Source organism: Mytilus californianus, unplaced genomic scaffold (assembly GCF_021869535.1).
Source record: "Mytilus californianus isolate M0D057914Y unplaced genomic scaffold, xbMytCali1.0.p SCAF_9, whole genome shotgun sequence".
In the NCBI taxonomy this organism is placed as follows: Eukaryota; Metazoa; Mollusca; class Bivalvia; order Mytilida; family Mytilidae; genus Mytilus; species Mytilus californianus.
The window spans coordinates 78,867,269-78,888,887 of record NW_026262745.1 but is presented as its reverse complement, the minus strand read 5'-3'; the positions used below and the strand labels follow the sequence as shown (position 1 = coordinate 78,888,887).

The 21,619-nt window shown below is 32.5% G+C and overlaps 1 protein-coding gene across 1 annotated transcript in view; it reads left to right on the top strand.

Moving 5' to 3' along the window:
- The window catches only part of LOC127716383 (AF4/FMR2 family member 1-like), an 87,333-nt gene that overhangs the window by 11,125 nt on the left and 54,589 nt on the right, over window positions 1-21,619 (top strand). Inside the window, exons 4-8 of the mRNA XM_052222567.1 lie at window positions 875-919; window positions 8,925-9,008; window positions 9,512-9,536; window positions 11,261-11,408; window positions 19,244-19,316. Coding sequence (XP_052078527.1) covers window positions 875-919; window positions 8,925-9,008; window positions 9,512-9,536; window positions 11,261-11,408; window positions 19,244-19,316 — 375 coding nt within the window. The remainder of the gene's footprint in view (window positions 1-874; window positions 920-8,924; window positions 9,009-9,511; window positions 9,537-11,260; window positions 11,409-19,243; window positions 19,317-21,619) is intronic.

Below are 21,619 nucleotides of genomic sequence, written 5' to 3'. Positions count from 1 at the left end.
GATTCGTTCATCCTATTTCGACTCTTCAAAATTCAAGAGTCTATCCTAAATTGAGGTAAATTATATGGCCTTCCAAGTACCGTTTCGATTCCTAACATCACTGAAGAGACATTACTTGTCGAAATCCGGATATGGTATACTTTTTTTTGCACCTTTTATTTGTGGTATACCATCTTTTCCGCAAGTTTATTGTTTTCTGTTTAGTATTAAATTAATAGTTAAGATCCATTTTGGTGCATCTGGTGATCCGTTTATTTGGCAGTCAGCAGGGTTTAAGAACATCCGTTGTTTGACCTGCTAGTCAAATACGTTTTGTTAAAATATACTTTTTCACTTTCTTTTGTCTTTTGGAAAATGTTGTTTGTGCTGTATTTAGACCCCTCTACCAAGAAATTTGTTTTGCATGCACACGTAGAAAAATTGCGGTTTTTATCCAACGCAATCATAGGTTTAAAAGTTGTTTTCAATTTAGACTTAATATGCGAGATTTTGCTCACAAAATTTTAATTGACCAAAATGTAATTTTAGCGGTATTTTACCTGGCCTGGTCAATACTAGTATTTACCTATTTTTTGCAAAATTTATATATATGCATTCATCTACAGGTCATGAAGAAAGGTCCTTTTTCATTTTGTCTCAATAACGGTTATAAGGTTGCTTTTTGTAGATGTTTTTGAAGTTGTTTGTTTTGACATATTTTGATTGATAATTGAACATAGCTGATGTAGCTTTAGGCTGTCAAGTCAAGTTTTCATACAAATGTGTGTATTGAAAACTTTCAGATATCTGTTTTTTTGTTTTATTATTTGCATTTGTATTCCTAAGTTTTGTGCAGTTTCAGTAGCAAATCATCATATTTTTTTTTTCTTTTCAGAATGATGTTCATAAAGAAACACAAAGTGTTGATGATATTTTTAAGGTAAGGTTGAATTGTATGTTGTACAGATTCCAAATGTCCATGTAAAAGTATTTACTAGTAGATAACAAACACAGTCAAGAAATCTAACTTTGAAGTTGGCTAATTTGTAGCAAGTTATTGAAAATGTCAGCAACAATTTTAGAAGCCTAGGTTTTAAGCTTAGAGTTTTTATGTTGAACATTTCTTTCTATATTTTGTCAGTTTATTTTAAAGAAATATTTATATTTAGACATGTTAAATGCATATATGAAAGGAAATATTTATATTTAGGAACATTACTCAGTAATTGATTCTTTTAATAAAAGGTCTGCAGATAATATTTATTTGAAGTCTGCATAATAGTCACTTAATTTACAAAATATGTAATTGATCAAAAGAGAAAAAAAAGTAATTGAAACATTCACTGACTATTAATAAATGATGTTTTCACTTCTGTGAAATAGTATTGACGTAGTCTTTAGCATTTTATTTTTGTACATGTACTATATTTGAACTAAAGCATGTGTTGTGAAGGAGAAAAGAATATCTATGTATCCTGATATTTCAAGGCCATATTATACCTTGCTTATAATAAGATTGTATGTAGTTAACAAGGTTAAAAAATGAACAACAGGAAAAGTTAAACTACTTGCCCTGATTGTTGTTTATTATAAAGGAGTGAAAAAGTTTTTGTCTCGCCTTGACGGAGTCAAAAAGCGAGACTTAGGTACGCTGTTTCCGGCGTCAACAATGTATTAGTTTGTGATTAGGTCTAGTTCATGGTGAACCACTAGTGGTAGGTCAATGATATTTGGTATGCAGTTGTATTAGCATTGGCACATCTCATTACCATAGAGATTATTTGGCCCCGCCCCCTCAGTCAAGGTCTATTGACTTTGAAACTTTTCATAGTTTACATGTATTAGTTTGTGATTAGGTCAATTTATGGGGAACCACTAGTGTTAGGTCAATGATATTTGGTATGCAGTTGTATAAGCATTGGCATATCTCATTTCCATGGAGATTATTTGACTCCGCCCCCTTAGTCATGGTCTATAGACTTTGAAAATTTTGCTAAGTTAACATGTATTAGTTTGTGATTAGGTCAGTTCAAGGGGAACCATTTATATAGTGGTAAGCCAATGTAAATTGGTGTTCAGTTGTATAAGCATTAGCACATCTCATTTCCATGGAGAGTATTTGGCCCCGCCCCCTCAGTCATGGTCTATTTACTTTGAAATTTTTGCTTAGTTTACATGTATTAGTTTGTGATTAGATCAGTTTAAGATGAACTGCTAATGTTAAGTCAATGATATTTGGTATGCAAATTTATTGGCATTTGCAAGTATCGTTTCCATGGAGATTATATAGCCCCACCCCTGATCATGGTTCCTTGACTTTGAAACTTTTACATAGTTTACAAGTTAATGTTTGTGTTTAGGTTTGTTTAAAGGGAAAGACTTATAATAAGTCAATGGTATTTGGTATGCAGTTGTATTAGCATTGGCACATCTCATTCCATGGAGATTGTTTAGCCATGTACCTTCAGTCATGGTTCATCGACTTTGAATATTTGCATAACTTGCATGTTAAAGTATTGCTATTATAATTTCAACATTTGCATTATCAAAATTACAAAAAGGTGAGACATATCTCTGTGATAACAGTTTATTTGCATTAAAAAAAGTTTTGTCCAATTGAAAGTTGCTATTGCACAAGTTAATAAATTAATACCCATTAGAAAATACAGGTTTGCATGGCAGGCATTTAAAAATAAAATACTGAAATCTGTTTGTAACTTTGTTGGTAGGAATTTCCCTTAGATTTATCAGGATTTATTTGAAGACTACTGAATATTGAAGAAAATGAAGTTATTTCATTAACTCATCTGAAAGAAAAAGAAAATTTTCTTGTCCTAGATATGCATGCAATACTTGCCACTGTACATTTAGTATTAAACAATCACTGTCAGTCAATTTGACTTGATGCAATGAAACAGTAAAGTCAAGTTTGCTTTGTATAAGTGGATTTATAGTACTATTCCAAACATTTTGGTCCTTGCTATTGAAAAAACAAATTATTATTATGCAAGAGCTAAGTTATATGTATCTGTGGTCCCAAGATCTGATGGCCTGACAGTTTTTAGGCAGTTAAGCTGCCTTATGCGAGCACCCTAGATTTGTGTTCTACCCAATAAATGCTGAAACACGTGCCATTGTTATTATCTGGCTGGCTATTATGTTATTTATAACTAATTGGACATTTTTTTAATACTTTTATTTCTGGAATACAAAAAATATGACCAGAAAAACCTTAAATGATCGTCGAACTACCCAAAACTTTTGAAGTTGCACATAGGAAGTAGTGCTCAATAGAAATCCGTATGTAGTTTATTATCCCCTGTGCTTTTGGCTACGATGTCAAAGAACAATTGTATGAAATATTTCATCGCCGAAAATCGGTAATTACAAGTCGTTTATACTTCCCAAATGGCAAAATGCGCAGGAATATTGTTCATGTACAACAAATCTCTATAATAGAGGAAATAAAGTAATATAAGTGGGCTGTAATTTTTAACTTATCTTGCCAAATAAGGGTGTTGATATTTTATGAATGAAACGGATGCGGAAATAGACGTTGATGGGATGTTTTAAGTAATGTGGACAACTCGTCCCCGAGACAAGTCGGACCGAATCCACTCAAACCGTCTAAGAAGACAACTTTGACCGTTTGTCAGATTTACTTAGGGTTTCATAAAATATTAGACTAACATGTCTAGCGGAGCCATTAATCTTTTGTTTGTGCATTGGGGTATTTAGAGGGGCCTGAAGAAGGGAGGGATTTACTATAGAACCCTATGGGATTTTATTTTTTAAAATTTTAAATTTTCAAATGAATATTTATCAAAAACAGTGGGGGTCATCCCAACCCCCTTCAATTTGAAAATGTACTTTTATCTTGTAAACCGTCGACATCCCCACCCCTAAACAATATATATACTTGTATGGGACAATAAAAGAAATCAAATGAAAATAATTTGGAGGAGTCCCGGGTGTCGTCCTTACCCCTCCTATTGGAGAACTTGGAAATGGTCCAGATCCCCACCCCTAAACCATATATATTCATGTATGGGACAATAAAACAAATCAAATGAAATATAGGGGGAGTCCCTGGGGTCGACCCAACCCCTCCTGTTTGAGAACTTGGAAATGGTTGAGATCCCCACCCCTAAACCATATACATTCATGTATGGGACAATAAAACAAATCAAATAAAATATAGGGGGAGTCCCTGGGGACACCCACCCCCTCCTGTTTAAGAACTTGTAAACAGTCAATATCCCCACCCCTAAACCATATATATTCATGTATGGGACAATATAACAAATCAAATGAAATATATGGGGAGTTCCTCGGGTCACCCCACCCCCTCCTGTTTGAGAACTTGGAAAAGGTCGAGATCCCCACCTCTAAACCATATATATTTAAGTCTCCCAAACAAAGTTTGGAGACTTATTGTTTTTGCTCAGTTCTTATTATTTTTATTATTCTTCTTCTTCTTTTTCTTTTTCTTGAAAACTTGTAAACGGTCGAGATCCCCACCCCTAAACCATATATATTCTTGTATGGGACAATAAAACAAATCAATGAAATATAGGGGAGTCCAGGGGGGTCACCCGCACCCCCCTTCTTTTTGACAACTTGTAAACGGTCAAGATACCCACCCCGAAACCATATATTTTCTTGTATGGGACAATAAAACAAATCAAATAAAATAAAAGGCGAGCCCCCTGGGGTCACCCCCACCCCCTCCTGTTTGAGAACTTGTAAACGGTTGAGATCCCCACACCTAAACCATATATATTCTTGTATGGGACAATAAAACAAATCAAATGAAATATAGGGGGGAAGTCCACGGGGGTCACCCCTACCCCCCCTTTTTTTTGAAAACTTGTAAACGGTCGAGATCCCCACCCCTAAACCATATATATTCTTGTATGGGACAATAAAACAAATCAAATGAAATTTAGGGGAAATCCCCTGGAGTAACCCCCCCCCCCTTTCTTTTTGAAAACTTGTAAACGGTCAAGATTCCCACCCCTAAACCATATATATTCCTGTATGGGACAAAAAAAAAATCATATGAAATAAAGGGCGAGTCCCCTGGGGATCACCCCCCCCCCCCCTTATATTCTTACCCCACCCCCCTTCAATTTGAGAATGTGCTTTTATCTTGTAAACGGTCGAGATCACCACCCCTAAACCATATATATTCCTGTTCGTCATTTCAAGAAGATTTGAATGACATACAGGGTTAATCCATAGGCGTCACTTATGCATATCACAAACCAATTTGTACTGGACTTTGCCCAATGTCAGGCGACCATGGGAATGACGAATTATTGGAGCTGTGTTTGGGAGACTTCGTAACAGCATCCCGTTACAATTATTTCTTGTCATGTATTGGACAATAAAACAAATCAAATGAAATATAGGGGGAGTCCATGGGGACACCCCACCCCCCTCTTGTTTGAGAACTTGTAAACAGTCAAGATCCCCACCCCTAAACTATATATATTCATGTATGGGACAATATAACAAATCAAATGAAATATTTGGGGAGTCCCTGGGGTCACCCCACCCCCTCCTGTTTGAGAACTTGGAAATGGTCGAGATCCCCACCCCTAAACCATATGTATTCATGTATGGGACAATATAAAAAATCAAATGAAATATAGGGGGAGTCCCTGTAAACGGTCGAGATACCCACACCTAAACCATATTTATTCCTGTTCATCATTTCAAAAAGATTTGAATGACATACAGCGTCAATCTCCTAGGTGTCACATATGCATATCACTTTACTAGACCAAACCAATATGAACTGGACTTTGCCCAATGTCAGGAGACCATGGGAATGATGAATTATGGGGGCTTTGTTTGGGAGACTTCGTAACGGAATCCTGTTACAATTATTTCTTGTTTATTATAAAATTTTATTGATGCAAAAAATGAATCTAGGTTAATTGAATTTACTTTAACTATTAATAAATTATTTCTGGGCCTATAATAATTTTCATTTATGGCTCATTTTAAAGAAAACATATAAATCTTTCAAGCAGTGTTAAGCCCGAGAATGTTTGACCAACTGTTTTATAATCACCTGTCATTTTATTCCAAACTTGGTATGAAGTAACATCATACATATGGGGGTGAAGATGGGGGTCATTTACATTGATATATGAGTTGCTTTTGAAAACCTTGATGAAATATTAATTAATTTGCCTTAATAATCAATTCATTAAATGAAAATAAATGTACAATATACGAATGTTTAATGTTTGTTCTTTCAAATCTTGAAAAAAAAATTGAAGCAACACTGCCACAGTTTTCATAATTACGTTTGCCTTCGTTTTTGGTTAAATGCCTACAGCGCTTACAGTGCTTTGATTTGTTTTGGTTAAGATTTGACTGGAAATGAGTACTTTGTTTTATCCTGGTGTTATATAGGAATGTTAAGTGGATAGGACAGGTGGACAATAGATAAGACAGGAAAAACATTGTACTGTCTATCAGTAGTTAAGGAGAACTTTTATATCATAAAACCAGGAGAACTTTTAAATCATAAAACCATGATATTGATACAGGTTTACAGTTTACAGAAAAATAGAAATCAAAATCTAGTGAGCTAGTGTCATAAAAAAATTGCGGTTTGGGGTAAATAGTTATCAAAGGTACCAGGCTTATAATTTGATACGCCAGACGCGCGTCTCGTCTACACAAGACTCACCAGTGACGCTCAGATCAAAATAGTTAGAAAGCCAGACAAGTAGAAAGTTGAAGAGCATTGAGGACCCAAAATTCCAAAAAGTTGTGCCAAATATGGCTAAGGTAATCTATGCCTGGAATAAGAAAATCCTTAGTATTTCGAATAATTTATACTTTTGCAAACATTAAATTTTTAAAAATGACCATATAATTGATATTCATGTCAACACCGAAGTGCTGACTACTGGGCTGGTGATGTCAACCTACAGCCATCCAACAATCTAGTTGTACTAAAAATAGATATACAGATGTTAAAATACATTATAACTCAAACTATATATGTTTGATGATAAATAAGCACCCACACCACACATAGGGGCTAAGGGCAAGATCTGATTAACAGTTATTATTATAAGAGTCTAGAAAAGTCGTGAACAAGTTAATCAGAGAATTTACCTGTTACATGTATACTACTAGAATGTATTTAATATTAAATAACAATTCAGATATATTTAATCATTATACATCAAGAGTACTGTATGACAATAATACATGTAATCCTAACTTTCAACCTGATGTTCACCTGTGGTGTTCTTTGGAAATCTGAGAACAAAATTGATATGAAACTTGAAAGAAAAAAATCCACTTTCTTTCAGCAATTGATGAGCAGTAATGTCTTGCATGTCAGTGCAATTATTAATCACTTCATCAACAATACATGCTATGGTGCATATATTTTTGGAATTTTTGCTCAAATGGACTATAATGCACATTTCATGAGTAAAATGGACTACAATACACATGTAAGGGGGATGGGAATCCTGATTTTACTCATTCATGACACATCAATGACTTGAGCTTAAAAAAAAAATTGATTACTTTTGCGTTGTCGCCTACTGTCTCGCAAGTGTTAATCCTGTAATCATTTCATTCAGGTCTGACGCAGTATTGATCGCTTTAGTAGCTTAATTCTGGAACCATGCATAGGATTTTGTTTACATCTTTTGTATGCAATATTATTATTATTGACTGTCTGAATGAATGATTAATTGTTTACGACTTGACTTTGAGAAAATGTTTCTCATTATAGTAAATAGATCAATCGCAAATATTGTAAACATGCTTAAGGCTTATGTACATGTATTGTAAACAAGTCAATGAAAAAAGTGGTGAAACTAATAAATTTGTACTTCTATTATGTTTTGAAGCTATTTCCAATGATGTAGCTTAAATGCTCAAAATCAAGGTTGTCAGAAGTTGAACAGGACTTAATTAACATAAGTCCAGGTCTAAGAAATTTATTCACATTGAGGTCCACAATCATTTTTACATAAGTCCAGGTCTAAAAAGTTTATTCATATTGAGGTCCACAATCTTTGTTTTGGTATTACACAATTGCACTTGTTTGCTACTTTGGAAATAAAGAAGAAATAGTTTAATTGCCTGATGAATTGAGGAGGTGAAGAGGTTTACTGCATGAAATACAAGAAAGATATGTCAGTTTGTTGACATTTCTATATTTTGAACTACAGCTTTGTGTATAGTTATTGATTGTGATTCAGTTTCTGGTTAATTCAACTGCTGTGTCATTCTATGATATATCTTCAGGCTAATTGTATTAAAAGGTTCCAGATCCCTCAGGCAAAGTTTTGCTTTTCTTTTTACATACTTGAAGTCATATAGCTTCTCCTGTATATAAGTATATATACATTCTTGGCTTTGAGGTTTCCTGATGAAGGGTAAATCCAGAAAAGTGCTTAAGATGCACAAAATTTAATATAAAAAAAATTATAAATTGTTATTTTCATTATTGACAGGTTGTGTAATATTGGATAAGACAAAACAAAATGTCAGACAAACTGTTCAAGTTTGTCCAACCAAATATTTTGCTTAATACTGAAGAAAATCATGTAAATTAAACTTTCTAAATCAGCTAGAAAGGGCTTTACCTAAAAAAAATCTGTGAATATAAGTTGCTTTTCAGTAATAATATATGGTGTAGTGTGCCAGACTGTTTCAAGTTTTGACATTAATGATGCATGGGTTAGTTTGAAATCGGTGGCATATAATTATATATATTAAGGGAATCTTTTATTTCAAGATTTTAAAAGTAAAAAAAAATTCTCATACCATTCATATACATGTACAGCCGATGTTGTCACTGTTTACTACATGTCATGGTTTAGACGTGTAATTTAGGTAACATAGATTATTGTAAGAAGCTTAGTTCTTGCATGGTTTACCTGTTTATTTTCCAGGAAATGACACATTTAGAGCTGCCATTGACTGCCATATCTACTCCTCAGAAAGATGAACACTTCCCTTTTCCAAATTCTGTTATTGTAAGTTTGTTTATTTGCCAAAAGTGAACTACTTTATTTTGTTTTTTTCAAACGCCTCAAAAAAAATGACAATATTTTCTCATATTGTTGGCTATTACTTATCTTTAGGATGTATATATTAGCAGATGTGGTTTTTACACAGAATAACCAAAATATATGAGTATAAAGAAGTCACTTTTCAAAATTTTGATGATGATTTTGTAGATGTTTATTTTGTTATTCTGTTTATTCAGCCTTTGTATCAGTGTTGTTCAGATGTTCTCTTACATGTAGGATAATTGAAGAGATAGATTTACTTGTTCATTCAAGACTTGTAAATTGGTTGTCTTCTTTAAACTTTATATCATGTAACTTTTTTGAACCAATATCCACTTGATCTACCAAAATCTGTAATCTTTTGTAATTTATGGACTTGAACATCTTTTTATAGGAAAAAGAGTCAAAATCTTTTAGATTTCTGAATTTGGATAATTATAACAAATATTGCGTGTTTTCTGTTGTAGGGAAGAAACTTCTCTGAGTTAAAAAGTAAGTAACATCTATCAGTATACAAGTGATACTGTGCCAGTAACAATAGTTGTGTTAGTGCCACTACCTGGTTAATAGGTTGGTTACAGTACAATCTGTTGTGTACAGTATCTTCACTTAATAGATATATGAAGATGTGGTATGAGTGCCAATGAGACAATTCTCCATCCAAGTCACAATTTGTAAAAGTAAACCATTATAGGTCAAAGTACGGCCTTCAACACGGATCCTTGGCTCATACCGAACAGCAAGCTAAGCCTATTTTAAGGTGTTTTCAAAATAATGTTTTCTTTGTATGTTAGACAGTGTAAAGAGAGATCAGAAATAAATGAGAGACACATTTTTATACAAACGCAAAAAATTTGCATTCGTATAATGCTATCATGTCGTCATCTTTGTCATCGTTGTCGGAAGACACGTTTGTTTTCCGGACAATAACTTTAGTTTAAGAGAATGTATCTCTACGAAATTTTACTTCTGTAAAAACATCTGCATACAAATTTCCCATAAGATAGTAGAAAATACTGAAACCATAAAATGAAGGGAGAAAAAATTGTTGTCCCCAAGTAACATATTTGGAGTGTTAATTTGATAATTTAATAATTTTTTAAACTTTCAATCTTTCATCATTATCAAATTTTAGACCTTTCAATACCCTTTTTGACCTTTTTGTTTTTCTGTTTTGCTGTTAATTGTTCTTCACCTATTATTCTTAACAGTTTTTTTCAGAAATTTCTTTGATATCAAACTGTCATTTACTGTAATTTTGATTTCTCTCGCTACTTTACCCCTTGATGATAAAAGTTTTGGCCATTTTTATCATACAAAGAAATTTGCTTGAAGGTAAACCAAATCGTGGTTTTGCTGTATATCAGCAGTTACTTGCTCATTAAGGTAGGTAGTTGTCATTATAATTAAATCACTGTTAATTATACAGAACTTGTCATTTCTGGAAACATTCCACACATGTTTATACTACTGTTGGGATGATCAAATAATTATGCTACTGAACTCAAGACCATAGGCCATAAAATCTATAAAATCTATTAAAGGTAACAAAATTTAGGTTACTCATTTTGTCACCTTAAGGATAAAGATCCACTAGAACTTGAATGCTTTTATTTAATTCAGCTTTGATTAATAAAGCCCCATGTGGATTGATTATATATTGGAGAATCATTTCTGTGGGTCTCTTGGGCAGATTTAAAATCATTTCCCTGTCTTAACAGCATTTCATAATTGTCATTATTTTGTTGCTGCACAGGAAAAGAGATGCAAACATTGAAGTGTTATTAAACAGTTAATGTGAATATGGACTGCACCTTTTATTTGAAGAAGATGTTCAAATGAAAGATATTATCCTCATTTGTAGCTCACTGCATGGTGTTCAGTGACAAGTGTAAATCAGTGCAATAAAAAGAACTTACAAAGCCATATGAAGTGAAACCAGTGCAATATAAAATGCTTAGGAAGGCCAAATAAATCAAAACCAGTGCAATTTAAAGAGCTGAAGCCCAAATAATATAAAACCAGTGCAATATAAAGAGCTTAGGACGGCCAAATAAAACAAAATCAGTTCAATTTTAAGAAGGCTAGATAAAGCAAAACAAGTACAATGCTAGGTTCAATAAAGTTATATAGAGAAAATCTAAAGAGTTGCAAATACCACAATATTTTTATAGTGGTTTGGTTCTGTAACTTACTTTTGTTGGGTTTTTTTTCAGATTTCCAGTCCAAGCTAAGCAAATGCCCTATTATAACAAATGACTTCAAGAAAGATGATTTAGATATACCTTTAGTTGCTCCTTTAGAGCCCTTGATCACACCACCAGAAACACCCATCAAACCACCACTAGCTGTCAAACAGGAAAAGTAAGTCTTCTACAGTTATTGATACTAAGTTCTTTTATTGTCTTGAAATAGAAGGAAATTCATAGCAAATATCTTTCTGCAATATTCTGTTAACTGGAACTTTATGCATTCAAGTGCAAATGTTTCTTTCATTTATTTCACATTTCTCACATAACCAATAGTTGCTGTATTTAAAAAAATCATCAACATGCTATAGAATAAATAGCCACCTGAAGTGTTCCAAGTCATGAATTATAGGAATATAGCACCTGCCAAGAATACTCAAGTTTACAGTATTATGTAAAACTTTATCAGTGTAATCCACATGTTTGTTATATCATAATGTATAAATTCCAAACTAAAATGTTTTAAACGAGTGGCTTGAGGAGTGTTGGAGATGACTTTACTAATGAGATTTTCTTCAGGTGAATATGGCATGAACATCAACTCTTCAAGCATTAGGCACTCTAACAAAGAGGAACTTTGGACCTAGTATAGATTTAATGATAGAATAACTAATCAAAAAATTCAAAAAAGAAAAATATTCAACGATGGACCGAACAACACATTAATTCACAAATGCTGAGTGTTGGTTGGTCACGAAAATTTTATTTGACAACACCCACTGATTTATGACATCAGAGTAATGAAATTATCGGATTTATTTCACATGTGAAATTAATTTTATTTCGCTGGGGAATCACAGTATCTCATTGCAACCAATGTAATAATATTTAATATTTGGTACAGTAAATTCAGAAATCATTGCGATGTTCTTATTAATCTGAATAAAGTGACTGGGTGACTATCACAATAATAAGAACTCACATTCTGATACATACATCTGTATCCAACTTTTCCTGAAACTGCAATTATTAATCTCTAAATTTGGTTGGTCATGTCAAATTCAAAATAATTTCTGAATTTTCAGTACTTAGGTTTGATGCAGTAGTACACAGGTTTTACAGCTCTAAGTATAGATTCACTTTGATAGTTGCTTCTTTCAAATTTACAGTTACAATCAAAGATGGCCACCAGAACTTTTATTATTCCATACAACCATATGGGTGGTTAAAGCAATTGAAGACCCTTTAGTCTTGTCAGAAATGTGAATAATCTAACAAGATCTATAATGACAAAATCAAAATATATATGTGGATCCTCTTTACTCATGATCCTTTTGAAAGCATAAGTAGTCATTACTGAAGTTTATGCCAAAAAAAAAAAAAAAAAGAATTAGAAAGTAAATAACAAATTGTTCATGCTGTATTTTTTGTCATAATATGGGGACTGAAGTACAATAATTTCCAACTTTAGTTTGTGGTATTTTTAGGATATGAAAGATGAGATAACATCAATCATATTTCCTCTGTACATCTTTGTTTTCCTTATTTAAATGATTAAGCATTTTCATATAAAGCTTAGTGCAAAAAAAGTTATGACTATATACCGATTAAGAATTTATGTTTTTTAAATATATAGGTTGAAAAATCAATGATGTTTATTCTTTTGATCTATCAATGAAATTGAATTTTCTTTAAGGGCAGGTCCATAAATGTTATTTACAGGGCTTTGAAGACACTCAGATAAAAATTTCTAATTTTATGGATGATTGGTTTCATATTTAAGCATCAATTGTATGGGAAATACAATGCAATACTGTTGGTCTTGTTGGTGTAGGGCTTCTGAAAAACTTTCTTAAAAGAACATAGAATTTTTCAGGACCATATTTCAGTTATGTCTATAGATATTGAAAGAAATTTTTGTTCAGATTCATAGAAGTATAGAAGTACATAATGGTGAGTCACAGATTGAGTTCACCTTCCATTATGGAGTCCTGTCAGCAGTGGGTAGGGGTTCACAGATTGAGTTCACCTTCCATTATGGAGTCCTGACAGCAGTGGGTAGGGGTTCACAGATTGAGTTCACCTTCCATTATGGAGTCCTGACAGCAGTGGGTAGGGGTTCACAGATTGAGTTCACCTTCCATTATGGAGTCCTGTCAGCAGTGGGTAGGGTTTTTTTTTTCGTATCACCCAACATACTTGATTTAAAGATGAAAATATTCATCAGCCAGATAATATCAAATTTCTTTTTTTGGCCATCTTTGTTAATGCTTCTGACCATTTAGGCCCTTCTCTAGTCCACTATATGTTATGGGTGCTAGCTTGTATTTTGGTCTTCAACAACTTAAAAGTGGAAAATTATGGTTACTTTTGCCTCTTTTAAAGGCCATGTACTGACTTTCAAATTTTCATGTTTACTTGAGATTTGTGGTTGGATTGCTGTCATGTCAATTTCTATTAGTTTACATATTTCCTGTATCCAGTCAGTAGAGTAAGATCAGGCTTGAGGCCAAACATGTTTTAAATGCTCATGTATGCCTTAGAAATTAGGCACAAGTGTAGTTAAGTTACAATTTGGTCACTTTTCAATATATCTTATACAAATGACATTAAGATGATCTCCAGTATAATATTAATTTTCCTCATGGTTAAATTTGAACTGATTATCAACATGTATTGAATTTCGCTATTTACACCTCATCTAAAGATGTGATTGAAAGTACATTTTTACAGCATGTATGATTGTACTTTTCCCAACTGATTTGAATGAGTTTTATTGGATATACTGTAAATTCAGAAATTATTGCGATTTTGTCATTTTAGACTAAAATGCGATTTTAATTTTTGCGATATTGAGAAAAATCCTGTTTAGTTCATATAAAAAATTTCAAAATGCGAGTTTAAATTATTGCGATTATAACCCTGTCGCATTAATCGCAATAATAAAAACATCGCAATAATTTCTGAATTTACAGTTGTTGGTTGACAGTTGTTCAGTAGAGGTCTCCTTTCTTGATATTTATTACAGAGTTTCTCTCTTGTACTGTTTGACACCTGTAATGTATATTTCAGTCGACTGTATCCCTATACTTGCTCCTTTATAAACTCAATTAAGGGGTTTTAAGAATGACACTTGTATATTGTTGAAGCCTGTGTGCTGCCCTCTAGATGTCTTTTGGCTACTTTTATTGTTGTTTGTTCTCTATTTGGTGTATACGCCACTTCTACTTTTCTTCATACTCAATCTCATGTCTATAAAATCCTGCCAATAGAAAGGCATTGGATACTTTCCATAAGAATTGTGTATTAAGAGTACAATTTAGTTGTATTCTGAAACCATCAAATTAACTTTTGATGGTATTTTTAAATGTAGTGTATGAGTATTAAAATAATACTAAGTAGCTTGATATTTCACGACTTAAGAACTCAATATATTACCAGTCAAATGTCATCAGCGAAAGTATTGTAATGACATTGTCAATAACATGCAACAGTTTGTGAGCTTTGTATCATGGCATATTGTATTTAAAAAGTGATTTTATACATTATCATGTTTAATCTACTGGAAAAATATAGCCTGGAATACACTTAGTGAGGAAATATTATGTATTACAATTTATATTTGTTCACTATTAATTATTCAGATATTTGATAAAATTCACTTAGCCATATTAAAGTGCATCTTACAATATTAATTTTGATTGCATAGATATATAGGTTATGAGCTGTTAGTATCCATAGTTGAGAAATGGGTTGACGTAAAATAGGACGTTGTATTTAATTTAATTTTTGGTCGAATTGAATTTAAGAATTTTATTTTATTGTGCACAGTGGTATGTGCAAATTGCATGCAAAGGAGGATAACTCAATTAAGACTCAAACTCAGCAACGATTTATCCAATTTCCAGGTTCATTAATATATAGAACAGCAATTGTTCACACTGCCAAGTACAAAATATGTTGACATCCCCAACATTATATAAGGGAAGGCATATATAAAAAAGACTGTTTTGTAAGCAAACTTTTGCTTTCATTTCATTTGTAAATTTAAGGTTTAAATCTTGTACAAGAGTAAAATAGTTCATCTTGAATTTCAATTTAAAAATGGACAGTAAATTGATGGTTTAAAAGTTAGTGTGGATGAGATTGGCTGTAATTTTTGCCCCTGAACATTCAGCATCTTACAGTTAGGGCTATTCCATTAAAACGTATGTGGGAGGGTAGGAAGGGAAGTTCTACTTATTGAATGTGGGTCATGGGTCTTTTTTCAGTATGCGTCTTTTACCATTATGCAAAATTATCTAAAAAATGGTTCTTGGTTGTAGGGATATTTTGAAAGTCCTTTCCTACCCTCCCACATACATTTTAATGGAATAGCCCTTAGTTTATAAACCAGTTTCAACTGACAGGAGAAATGACCTTTTTATTTCCCATCACATGTAATTACATTTCAGTTTGTTTGATTGAACTAGTTCACTTGGAGTCAACTCTAGATTTAACATCTGAGAAAATGCTATCAGTATCCCAATGTAAGCCAGGGTTTCCTAATTTGTTGGTTTACAGATTTTTAATGTAAAAATTTGGGCTGGTCGGTGGAAAAAAAGGTTTAATAAAAACATTCATGTACATTGCTTTACTGTATTTTTCAACTTTATTACAATATGTCTGTTCTTTTAAAAGAAATAGACCTGTCTAAATGGGAATGATGGTGTATTAGGGTATGTGATATAGGTTAATTTTATCATTTTTACTGGGTTCACCCGCTTTCGATATTCGAAACGACAAACCTTTTTCTTAGAACGTGTGACACGACAGGAAATCTCCAATTGTTTGGTCATCATCTACAGCTTTATTTAACTATTTATTATTATTTATTTCCTAAGTGACTACATACAATGTATGTTTAAAACAGCTAATTCAAAATGTATTGCACATAAATCTTGTAGAATAATAAAAAAAAAAAAAAACAGAACAAACTTGTTTCCCCATTTCCATTCTCAATTTTATTATTATAATGGAATATTTACATAACGTATCATTCTGTGATATACAGAACAAAATTGGGTGATAGATCTAAAACTAACAAAATAAAAAACTACAGTTTAATTGAATAATTGCAATAGATGTTCAGCTCCAGGATTCCTTTGAATGATTTTTGCTAATGCCTACTTTTAAAATCACCCAAGGGACTAATAGTTAAGTTGGTTGATATTTATTGGTAAAGAGATTCAAGATTTGCTGAATCAGTGGAAATCAGCAAACAAATTTCCAACTGAAATGCTGACAGCTTATCAGTTTTAAATAATAATCACATGTAAAGTAACTTAAGTCATGACCCATGTTTGGTCACATGAATTCTTTCATGTCTCTGATTTGATTCAATGCAGATATTGGACCAGTATTGCACGATATTCTTTGCTTCCAAACTTTGCAAGGTGAAGTGGAGTGTTTCCTTGTCCCAAACCACCAAACGAAATCAGATCTTACTCTTTTGTGGTACTACATCCCTAACACAAAGATCCTTAATGAATTATGTATTTCTCTATAAATAAATCTATCATAGAAACCAGGATTGAAATTTTGTACTTCAGATTAACACTGTAGGTATGGTGTTACTTTACTACCAAAGAAATACTGAATAAATAATGAAAATCCTTTTTTTACATCTTGGTAAGTCAATGCCCATTAAAGTAAGGTTTTGTAACAGTTCTTAAATGCAAAAAAAAGTTCATTACATATACATATAAAAAAAAATGTCTTTGTTTGAAGCAGTTGTTGTCCTCATCAGTTATAATAAACACTAAAATAAAGATTTCCCTATATTAAAAATAACTTCTATATATTATATGTTTATCTGTTTTGAATTCTATATGCTGCATGTTTTCAGTCCTGATGGAGCTTGTTTGAATTATTTAGGCTAACATTATAACATAATAGGATATAGAAATATGTAAGATATGAAGAGGTACCAATGTATCTAATTATGGTCCTGTTACTTTAGAAGCCAGAATTGCTATTCTTGACATTTAATCAATCAAGTACCCAAATTAATACAGATTCATTTGTTTCATGAAGGTTATCATATTTTTGTTGACTGGGATTCTGAAGGTTGTATATTTTCATTTTGGCACAGTCAAAATTCAGCCTATACATCACAATAGTTTGAAAATGACCTATTATTCTGCCCCTGGATCATAAATTGCAGTAGTTTAGACATGCACATTTTTGCCCAATATTCTCAATGACTTGTTCCTGCTTTTGACTGGAAAGTTTTCAATATGAGACCTTGTCAGCTAGGCATTGTCACTTGACCTTGTCCCAATATTCATGCTCCAGTTGTCATTTTAAGTTTTTATGTTCAAGAAAGTGTTTCTCAAATTGAGAAATTATACATAATAGGTTGAACTTATTTATGCTATGTTAATTCATTACATGTACATGAAAGTTTAAACCTGACAGATTTTCTTTGACCAGTGAGCTGACCTAAGCTTGAAGTTCATTGCCCCATCAAAAATTCCAATATCACCACAAGCAAGGCAGTTCAAGCTCTTGTTAACTGAATTAGGTTCATTAAAGAATCCCTTTTTTCCTGAACTTTTGCCAATTGGCAATACAAGATATTGAATGAATAATCTCACATATTTGAGTTAAAATATAGGTTATTAAAGACAGTGTTTAGGTTTGTAGCCCGTTATGTATTGTAAAGATTATTACATCCCACCTTTTTCGCTCCTGAAAAATGTATTAATGGTCCTGGTCATTCCATTCACTTAAGTCAACAGATTATCATTCGGGCAGGATACTTTGTTGACATGGAGTAGAGAAAATTATTTTTCTATTTTGATGTTGGTTTATGTTCTTACATGTAAATACACAGAGTAATGAACAATATTTAGTTACAAATTACCAATTTCTGTCTCTTTGAGCTATAATTTAAAGATCAGTAAAGACGTAAATTATATGGTGACTTTTATCTGTTGATTACTTAATTTTCAGTTGTCATTCTTTTTATAAAATTGACATGTTGAGGGAATGTTTGAGTATACATGTACGTGGAGCAGGTTGTTCACCAATTCTAACACCTGTTTCAATAACTTACCTGTGTAAATAGCTAGGTACAAATATTGCTTGGTGCAGCTGCTGCTTTTGACGGGGAAACAAATCTAAATACATTCTTTATTTTGTACTGAACAAAATTGGTCCAAGCTATGTTTTAACATATGTTTGGCTCTTTTGATATACATGTGTGTGTCTATGATTAATTTTGTCCTTGTATTATATCATTTGGACATACAGGTAACCATGCTACATTTAATGCAAAGACAAGGTATTTAGTAGCCATGTGTAATTAAATTTTAATTCCAACCTATGTTTATTCATTCTGCTCAGACATTCCCAAAAAATCCTTATATAACTGACATTTAAGAGACAAGTTATGACAACAACACATTGTTATATCACAATTCTTTCTAAAATTTGATTAGCTTTCGATGGTAGTTGAAAGAAATAGAGAAAGAAGTCAGGGATTAACTAATCCTATATCGTTGTAAACTATTGTACAAGAAAAAGGTGAAGAACAATTTTGACCAGTCCTTGTGACACAGTAGCCTTTGTACTCCTCTTTTCTCTACTTTTCTTTTCTTTTACAACTATTTTGGGTTTGGTCTCTTTTACAAGAATTCATATGAGTAGTGTTTGAAAGTAACTCCTATAAAACTTGCTTATGCTTAAAACATTTGTTTTACTTGAAACATGTGTGGAATAGGAGATGCAGGTGATACCGGTAGGTCTAAAGTTTATGTAAGTTTTGAGACCAGAGGGTTGATCTGGCAATGTTTCATATGAAGATACAATGAAATTTTCAGTTGAACTTATGTCACAACTGTAGATACTCAACTTATGGTGCATAACTGTAATATACAGTTGTAACTTGTGGTTGTGTAACACATTTGTTAGAGGAAGTATACTCATTAGAATATCTGTACTGATTGACTATTTTATATTTTACAGAAATGATGACATCATAAAAGATCTTACTGTCAGTGATGACAGTGAAGATGAAGGGGATAAAGAACCCATTAAGGTAAGGATGCTATAATTATCTCTCTTGGTGTTTACTCAACAATGTGTCCTAAGAAATTAACTCTGGAAAAATATGTAAAACAATATAGATACCTCTTAAATCCTCTTAAAAAACACAATACTTACTTTTTAAGGTTAAATAAGACTCGGAACACATGGTTTTGTTACTATTCATTTTAAGGTCAAATAAATAAATAGGCTCATTAACACATTATTTTGTAAATTGTCAGTATTCACCTCTGAAGCTAACAAAACCTTTAAATAGACTTCATATAGAGGTCAAATAAAGCCATCTTAACACAGAAAAATGAATACTGGTACTAAGAATATCTTTAATAACACACACTCATATCCTCCTTGACTGTTTCGATGTCATGTGTATTGTTTTCTAAGCTATTTGTAGAATTGACAAAGTTGACAGTTATTTTGTAATCACATTTATAGCTTGATAATAAGATCATTTTCTACAGACAAGAACTCTATATATAGAACTTTATAAAGGCTGGCGAGATTAATTCTGTATAGCTGTAGTCCATATATTTTTCTGTATTGTTGTAGCTTAATCACTTTAACACGCCATAAATAGATAGGTACTATCATCAATAATCAAGGTATTATCAGGTTTTCTCCTGAGGAACATTTATATAATAGTCATTATCTTCAGAGTTAAAAATAAACTGAAATATGAATCTAAGGATATTTTGGGGTGAATGAAATAAGACAGCAAACAAACATGATTAGTACATATACCTTGGCAGATTGTGATGCCTCTTTTACATACAATTTGTATACTGTAATATCACAAATGTTTGTACAATATTTATTTTTGTGATTTTTGATGAATGGACAAAAATATGAGATTTATTATTGCTATTTCAGTTGACGTTGCATACAAATAATGCTATCTAAATTTAGAATGCAAGTTTTTATTTTAGCATTACCTTTTTCATCACAATTTTTGCATGAATATGAATATTGAAAAAATTCTGAATTAACATTATAGTGTGGTCACTCATGGACCCTCAGAGTGACAATAGCATTACTAAACAACCTATGGAATGATTTTACAGTATGATTGACACTTATGATGATGATTCTGATGACTGTCCCAAAACTTTACAACATCAGTAAGAGGTGGAAACTACTGACAGAAAAAAAGTCTATTGAAATAAACAGCCTTAGGGGTTTTGTTGTATTGTGCTCACCTGGTGTGTGTGTGTGTGTGGGGGGGGGGGGGGGGGGGGGGGGGGTGTTAATATAACTCCTACGTATACCCTGTAAAACCAAAGACTTGAACAATGGTATTTGTTGCTTCTCCCCTTTGCATGCAGCATTTAGGCATAAGACCAAAGTTGGATCTGCAACAGAATAATGTATCCAGGTAGGGTTACATGTCTCCCTGTGGACTGGAATAGCACATTAGAAATGGATCTTTGATAGTATTAACAACTACTGTAAGTTCATTATTATTCACAAGATACCAATTTTTCATGGATTTCATGGATAAAGATGAACCATGGATTCAATTGATCAACGAATTTCAAATTTTCTATAGGCTTGTATGCAAACTTGGCAAAACCACTAATTCAAAAGTCCATGAAAATACAATTTTCCTTCAATCCTTTTCCCTCAATTCACGAAAATTCCAACAAACAAAAATAAATGAATCTACAGTATTTTAGATAAGATGTGTTTTAGAATTAGACATGACACATTTCTATCATGGAAGATTGTATGAAGACCTCAATAGTATCTGGTTCATTGACATATATACCCCACATTTCCTTTTATTAAATACATAGGCAACGGCCATTCCATTATGTTGTAACTAGTGGGTGCACTTATTTTACTGAGTTTGTTCATCTTAGCCTGAGGATGTACCTCTTGTTTCGATTCGTTGGTGTCATAACACCAGAGGGTTTAGGTCTTTGGTCCTGGTCAGTAAGAAATGTAGGTGTAGGGGGAGTATATAAGCTGTTGTAAAATATACTGTATAAAAAACTTGTTTTGACATGGTTTAAGGTCAGTTGACTGGCTTATGGAGTATGAGTTATGTTGAAACGTGTCAATAATAGGTTTATATTTGTACAAGATATTAAGCACGTCCATAAAATTTGTAGAGACTTATTCACCAACACAAATGGTTTAGTGGTTGTGTAATAACATAAAAACCATGTCTTTACGGAGATAAACATTGATTAATGACATTCTACTACTGATCTAGAAATGACAAAAGGCCTCCAGCTAAAATCTTTCCTAAGATTAGGTCACATAATGTACTACAAAAAATTCTTTAATTAGTAT